The 7,871-nt window shown below is 42.9% G+C and overlaps 1 protein-coding gene across 1 annotated transcript in view; it reads left to right on the top strand.

Annotated features, from left to right (window-relative positions):
- The window catches only part of ltbp1 (latent transforming growth factor beta binding protein 1), a 93,191-nt gene that overhangs the window by 8,911 nt on the left and 76,409 nt on the right, over positions 1–7,871 (top strand). Inside the window, 2 exon segments of the mRNA XM_046855241.1 lie at positions 76–146; positions 6,332–6,632. Coding sequence (XP_046711197.1) covers positions 76–146; positions 6,332–6,632 — 372 coding nt within the window.

Genomic DNA, 7,871 nt, shown 5'->3' with positions numbered 1-7,871 from the left:
ATGTATGTGTGTATGTGTGTGTGTGTGTGTGTGTGTGTGTGTATGCTGGTACTGAGTCTCTGGTTGTTGTTACAGGGTGAATGTCTGTGGAGGGCAGTGCTGTATCGGATGGAGCCAGGCACCTGGATCTCAGCGCTGCACAAAGCGTAAGTTACACACGCATACACACACACACACACACACACACACACACACACACACACACACACACACACTTGCACATTTATTATTATTTCAATCAGAAACACACTCCATGAAGGAGGTGTGGTCTATGTGTATCAGTTTTAATGAAGGAGGTGTGGTCTATGTGTATCAGTTTTTATGAAGGAGGTGTGGTCTATGTGTATCAGTTTTAATGAAGGAGGTGTGGTCTATGTGTATCAGTTTTTATGAAGGAGGTGTGGTCTATGTGTATCAGTTTTAATGAAGGAGGTGTGGCCTATGTGTATCAGTTTTAATGAAGGAGGTGTGGCCTATGTGTATCAGTTTTAATGAAGGAGGTGTGGCCTATGTGTATAGGTTTTAATGAAGGAGGTGTGGCCTATGTGTATCAGTTTTAATGAAGGAGGTGTGGTCTATGTGTATAGGTTTTAATGAAGGAGGTGTGGCCTATGTGTATCAGTTTTAATGAAGGAGGTGTGGCCTATGTGTATCAGTTTTAATGAAGGAGGTGTGGCCTATGTGTATAGGTTTTAATGAAGGAGGTGTGGTCTATGTATCAGTTTTAATGAAGGAGGTGTGGCCTATGTGTATAGGTTTTAATGAAGGAGGTGTGGCCTATGTATCAGTTTTAATGAAGGAGGTGTGGCCTATGTGTATCAGTTTTAATGAAGGAGGTGTGGCCTATGTGTATAGGTTTTAATGAAGGAGGTGTGGCCTATGTATCAGTTTTAATGAAGGAGGTGTGGCCTATGTGTATAGGTTTTAATGAAGGAGGTGTGGCCTATGTGTATCAGTTTTAATGAAGGAGGTGTGGCCTATGTGTATCAGTTTTAATGAAGGAGGTGTGGCCTATGTGTATCAGTTTTAATGAAGATTCTGTGTAAGTGAATAGATTTCAGGGTGCAGGAGGAAACGTTTTTACATGCACCTTGTTTGGCAGTGTGTGTGTGTGTGTGAGAGATGAGATAAAGGTGGAGATATAAAAAGGGCTGATAAATTTAAAACAGACTGATTTAAATGGAAGCTTTTATAAATAACTACAGGAACAGCTGCAGAGATCAGATCATCTAATCCACTTCAGTGTGAGAGAGATGGGGGAGATGCTTCAGAAAATAAACCGCAGAGAAACCATGAGAAAGCATATAGCTATAGAATATATGTACAGAATAGAATAAAAAGGATTCTATAGAAATTCAGATGTAAACACACACACACACACGCACACACACACACACACACACACACACACACACAAACATACACTCCATATTAATGCACTAATGTAAACGAGTGTTGTAGCTCCAGGGAAAAAGCTGTGACGCTAAACTCTGACATCTCTCAGGTAATCAATTCTCATCGTTTTCATGGGTAATATTTCTCTCCCTGATCATGGAGGAACGGAATCTCGCAGTCAGTCGCTCCACTCGTTCTTCATCCTATAGATCTTTCGCTCGATTCGCTTTTCAGGATCAGTGCCTTTTCTTATACGTTTTTCTGTACGGTGACGTTCCTGTGATGTAACGTGGACTGGAAGGAGTCTCCAGTGTCAGAACTTTGCATCAGTGAGGAAAGATCAGGGCGACGAGGGAACGAGGGTTTATAGATGCTGTAAAGTAACAACAACTCCTTTCACAGACAAATCGCAAATGTAACTATAAATGGATAAAACTTATATTGTTGAAAAATGATAAATGATATACGTATATCATATAAGATTAAAGTGCGATTTAAATGAGATTCTAACTGTTTCCCAACTGTTTGCTAATGATACTATAATGTGAAGTGAACACCAGGAGGGATTTCCCCTGAGCTTCGTCTCCGGCCGCGTTTGTCTCCTTATAAAGCTCTGAAATACGAGCTGATGGATCTCAGGGTTATGGATGCTGCTTGCTCGTGTGCTGCTGAGGGATAAAGAGGACGACGCTACAAATTACAGCAAAGATCTCACTAAAGCTGATCAGATCTGGGATTAGCGGTGAGTCAGCACGAGTCAGCAGCGTGTCGGTCTTTCAGCCTTTTCTCTTCTGCCTGATGATTTATTCATCAGCTGTCAGGAGGACACAAGTCTAATGTGAAAGAACAAGATGTTCACAGACCATGACCATGTAAAACCATGCTGCGGGTCTTGTAGAATCTAAATAATGGACATCAGGTCTACTAAAGTACACAACACTAATAACTCCAGTGCCCCTAATAACCCATAATAACCGTGTAATAACCCATAATAACCCCATAATAACCCCTGCCCCAGACATGGAAAGACCATGAGAGATTGTTGTCCTATGCAGCACTCGTCACATGTTCCTTCACCTCCTGTAAAGTTGCCGGAGGTCTCTCAGGTGGAGTGTGTTGTAGGTGGAGGTCCTGTTCTGGGTGATGTCACTTTCCAATTTTCTCGATTTGTCAGATGATGAACTTTACACTGTTCCATGGTACAGATAAAGTTTTTTCATGCTCTTCTCCTGATCGATTCTTTTCTATCTCTATAGGAGACACCACTCATGCTCTGTAACCTCTTTGGGGGTCTTCAGGTGTTGCAGGAACCAAGAAGATCAGTTGATCTTTATTTGGGGATTTATCTGAATCATTTCCAACGTGAAATCGAATGTGATTGGATGATTTGAAACACAGCCAATTATGAACATGAACACAAGTTATTATTATCAGTAATGTTTTTTTTTTTTGTTAATATTTAAAAAAAAAACAGTTTTCACTTTGTTTTGATGTGATTTCGCACCGAGCAGAAACAAAGTCCTGATACAGATTTATCACACTTTTATATTTACACCTGACATTTCAAGGGGGTGTGTGTGTGTGTGTGTGTGTGTAAACTTTTCATATCCTTGCAGCACACCAGGAAGAGTTTCCTACAACAAATCTCTTCAGTGTGTGTGTGTGTGTGTGTGAGACAGAGCAGAACAGTGCTCCTGTGTTATACCTGTCTCACACAGCCCTATTTATAGTGGAAAAGAAAGCACGGCTCTGAAACACTTCACTACACACTGCTGCAGGAGAACAGGAAATGAGGTCACTGCTGCTTTCAGGACCAGGAGATTTTCACCTCATTTAAGTGTCTGCATGTGTATGTGTGTGTGTGTGTGTGTGTGTGTGTGTGTGTGTGCGCTCCTATACTGCATACGTCGCTTCATCCTGCTGTTCACTCGTGATTTTTTTAATCTCTATAATTTAATATCTGTACAAATCTCTACATCTCAAATTCAAATATATCATCGTTTCTATAGTAACAGCACGTCCACAGGGATGCACACACAAATGCCGTATAATAATAAAAATGCGTTTCCATTAATTGTTGATACGTGTAGAAGTTTATTGCAAAAATTCGTATGTGTATTAAAGAAGGGATTATGGAAGGAGTCTCCAGTGTCGGCACTTTGTCACCCTGTGGCATTGTTTTCGATCTTATTGATTAAGGTGAAGAAAGAGAATAAAGTGAGGCCGGGGAGGGAACAATTGTTTATGGTTGTTATAACGTAAGTGACAGTGTACAATGTAGCAAAAAATGGATAAAAACGATGACATTTTCTCGGCACAACCGATGTTCAGCCTGACAGTGAGATTTAGGCCGTGTCCACACTAATACGCATATTTACTCTCCGTTTTGGCCTCCGTCCACACTCTGTGTTTAGTCAACGAAAAAGAGGCTTTTTAAAAACCCCTCCGATAGACATAAAAATGGCGTTTACGTGTCGCAGTGTGGAACGTGAAAATAGTTAGTCACTGCCATGAGGTTTCAGAGCTGGAAAGTAAATAAACAGCAGGCAGAAATGACGCCGGTCTAAACGGATTACATTTGGACCTAAACATTTTCAGTCATTTCAGTGTGGATGAGCGACTTTTGGGAAAGGAAAGTATGGACGCGGAGTGTATCCATGGAGACACCACTCATTCTCTGTAAGCTCTTTGAGAACCTTTAAGAACCGAGAAGATCAGCTGAGCTTTATTTCATCTGAAACATTTCAAATGTGAAATTGACTGTGATTGGTTCATTTGGAACACATCCATGCCCCTAATTATGCATGTTATTATCATATTATTACCTTTTTATTGATCATATTTATCATTTTTATTGAACATTCTTCTGTATAATTTTCCCTGAAAAAAACGTCAGATTGTTTTTTCGCTTCGTTTCGATTTGATACGCTGTGATTTCACACCGAGGACAATAAAGACTTGACATGGATTTATCTGACTTTCAGATTTAAAACCTGCTATTTTAGGAGGGGTGTGTGAACATGGTGTGTAGCCATACTCATTATGTAGAGCTACTTTCTGCCCAGGCCACGCCCACAACCAAGCATGTGACACAAGTTAACAGCAACTATAAATGCATAGAAAGTATTAAGAAGGTGCTGTGGTATAAAGTGGAATAAAACCCTGTGCAAAATTGAGGCTAAATACCCCCCTTGCACCACACTGTCACGCAGAGTGTTCATTATTTACATAAAGTGAAAATCGTTGTGCCAGATGTGTGTGTTTAGTGTAGGTGTAGATGTGTGTTGTGGACGTGGTGACGTTCACGGGGGGAAAGTATCCTGGAGTCTGCATGCTCTGTAGCAGACCATGAAGTAGTTACTGAGAGGCACAGCATGGGTTTGATCTATGTGTGTGTGTGTGTGTGTGTGTGTGTGTGTGTGTGTGTGTGTGTGTGTGTGATGGAGTGTGATGGGTATCAGGTTTCTGTATTGAAGCCTGTAATTATGACGGTGAAGAACACGACCGGCCGGCACTGTCACCTTTCATCTACAAAGCGTCCAGGACACACACACTCTCACACACACACACACACATACACACACACACACACACACACACACACACACACACACACACACACACACACACACACACACACACACACACACACACACATACAGACACAGATTCACACACACACACACACACACATACATACAGACACACACACATACAGACACACACACACACACACATACATATACAGACACACACACACACACACAGACACAGATTCACACACACATACAGACACAGATTCACACATATACACACACACACACACACATACACACACACACACATACAGACACACACACACACACACATACAGACACACATACACATACAGACACACACACACACACACACACACACATACAGACACAGATTCACACACACACACACACACACACACACACACATACAGACACAGACTCACACACACAACACACACACACACACACACACACACATACAGACTCACACACACACACACACACACACACACACACATACACACATACAGACACAGATTCACACACACACACACACACATACAGACACACACACACACACACATACACACACACACACACACACACATACAGACACACACACACACCACACACACACACACACACACACACACACACACACACACACACACACACACACACAGATTCACACACACACACCCTCATTCTTTATCTCACACTATGTATAATATAGACACATCCTCCTACGGTGTGTAACAGCTTCAGGAGTACAGCTCACATACTTCTGCAGTGTCTGGGAGATAGATGTGAGGTGTGTATGAGATGATGAGAGATGATTCAGGAAACCAGGAGCCAGAGTGTGGTCAGGGAGAAGGTGTATTGTGAACTGAATAAAGAGAGCTCTGTAGACAGACGCTTGGGAATGTGTAAACAGCAAGAAAGTGAAGCAGACACGTCTACGTTAGTGTATGAGAGACAGGAACAACTTCATCATGAGTAAGTGGTTGAAAAACTCCACAGGAGCTTAAACAACCAGCTGCCTGTAATTTGCCGAGCAAAGGAACAGCGAGGATCAGGATTGTGAAGCAATCACACAGGTTCGCTTCACTCCTCCACCGGTTACAGGAACATAATGGACCTGCAGTCCCAAATCCAGTCGAAACCCAAATCCAGTCAAAGCCACCCCAGAAGGACAGAGACTCAGGCAGGTTTAAAAACAGGTCCAGGTTCCTCTTCAAAAAGTGGAAGCTTTACCTCAGATTAGCGCCACCTACTTTTATAACTCCACCAGGTATCCAGAGTCTGGTCTGTAGATGCCGAGGCTGATATTAACCCCAAGAGAAAGCAAATTACGGATTACTGATCCTGATGTTTCTCCTTCTCCTTCTCTTTTCCAGCCAACTGTCTTCCCAAATGCCAGAATGGTGGCATGTGTCTCAGGCCTCAGATGTGTGTGTGTAAACCTGGTTCCAAAGGGAAACTCTGTGAGCAGACCACACTTCCTGCTTCCTCTCATCCGTCCGGTCCAGTGAACGGTCACGGTAACGGACACACCCTCATCCCACAGCGTCCCATTCCCCAGCAGGTTTACCCACAAGGCCCTGCTGCATATCCCCTATCCAGCAGCAACCTGGCTCACATGACCCTCACCATGAAGGCGGCGCCTAACAGCCAACAGCCAATCCCCTTTCAGCAACAGTAAGTACTGCTTGTGTATTCAATTGACGTGTGCATGTGTGTGTGTGTGTGTGTGTGTGTGTGTGTGTGCGTGCGTGTGTGCGTGCGTGTGTGTGTGCGTGTGTGTGTGCGGGTGTGCATGTGCGTGTGTGTGTGTGTGTGTGTGTGTGTGTGTGTGTGTACAGGGGCTGAACAATAAAAGTCATGAATTTCAGCAAAATGTCAGGAAACCTTTTTCTCCACCAGCATCATGTGTTGGTGTCACCTGAGCACCGTTCTGCAGGAGGAACATCTCAGAACACCTCTGGCTGTAAATAAATAAATATATATATATAAATAGTGTTTAGGATCCAAAATCGCCCACGATAAAGGAAAAAATGCTATTTTCCGTATACGGTACTGTACTGTTTTAACATTTTACTTCATTTTATAGTTAATAATTATATTTTTATTAATAAATGTAATTAATTCACTATAAAACTCTATAAAAATAATTCCCTATAAGTGTTTTGGTGTATGGTGGTCTCCGCGAGACACCGGGAAAATCAGCCAAAATAATTAGTGATGTGGCAAATGCAATTCGGTGATAAACCGGGGCGCGAGATTCCAACCGCGGGAAAGCGGGAGATTACTGTACATACACCAGGTGGAATCATGAAGTTTCGCTCTGTTTCCAAGAAAGTACTTTATTTATCTACTTTTCTACACGATCACCTTTAAAATAGTCCCCTTGCGCAGCAATACAGCGCCTCCCAGTGTTTTTCTGCAGCGTGTGCTGGAAGTCTTCTTTTTAACGCGTGAAGGACCTTCTGCTATTCGCATCAGATCTCCACAATGGGGTCAAAACGGTGAGCCGGATCTTCATCTTCAGGAGAATGGTGAAGCGAGTAGTGTGGGTGTGGAACTGAGAGTTTGTTGTTTCCACAGAGTGGAAATGCACGTGTGAGGAGCTTGTTACAGGGTGTGCACGTGGTCAGAATAATACCAGCTGCACAGCTCCAGATGTACACAGGATGATGTACATGCTGATTTATGAAGTTCGGTGCTTCCTGGGACTGTGTGTGCAGCCTTGTGTTGCCACCTGTTGGTGTGTCACCAAACTAGTCTCTGAACTAGAGATGTGACCTGTGTAGTGCACATGTAGTCCTACTCTCCATCTCTACCTCTCTTCCTCTCTCTTTCTCTCCATCTCTCCATCTCTCTCTCTCTCTCTCTCTCTCTCTCTCTCTTCCTCTCTTTCTCTCTCTCCGTCTCTGTTTC

The sequence above is a fragment of the Silurus meridionalis genome, chromosome 8, assembly GCF_014805685.1.
Source record: "Silurus meridionalis isolate SWU-2019-XX chromosome 8, ASM1480568v1, whole genome shotgun sequence".
Taxonomy (NCBI): Eukaryota; Metazoa; Chordata; class Actinopteri; order Siluriformes; family Siluridae; genus Silurus; species Silurus meridionalis.
This window is presented reverse-complemented; position numbering and strand designations above follow the sequence as displayed.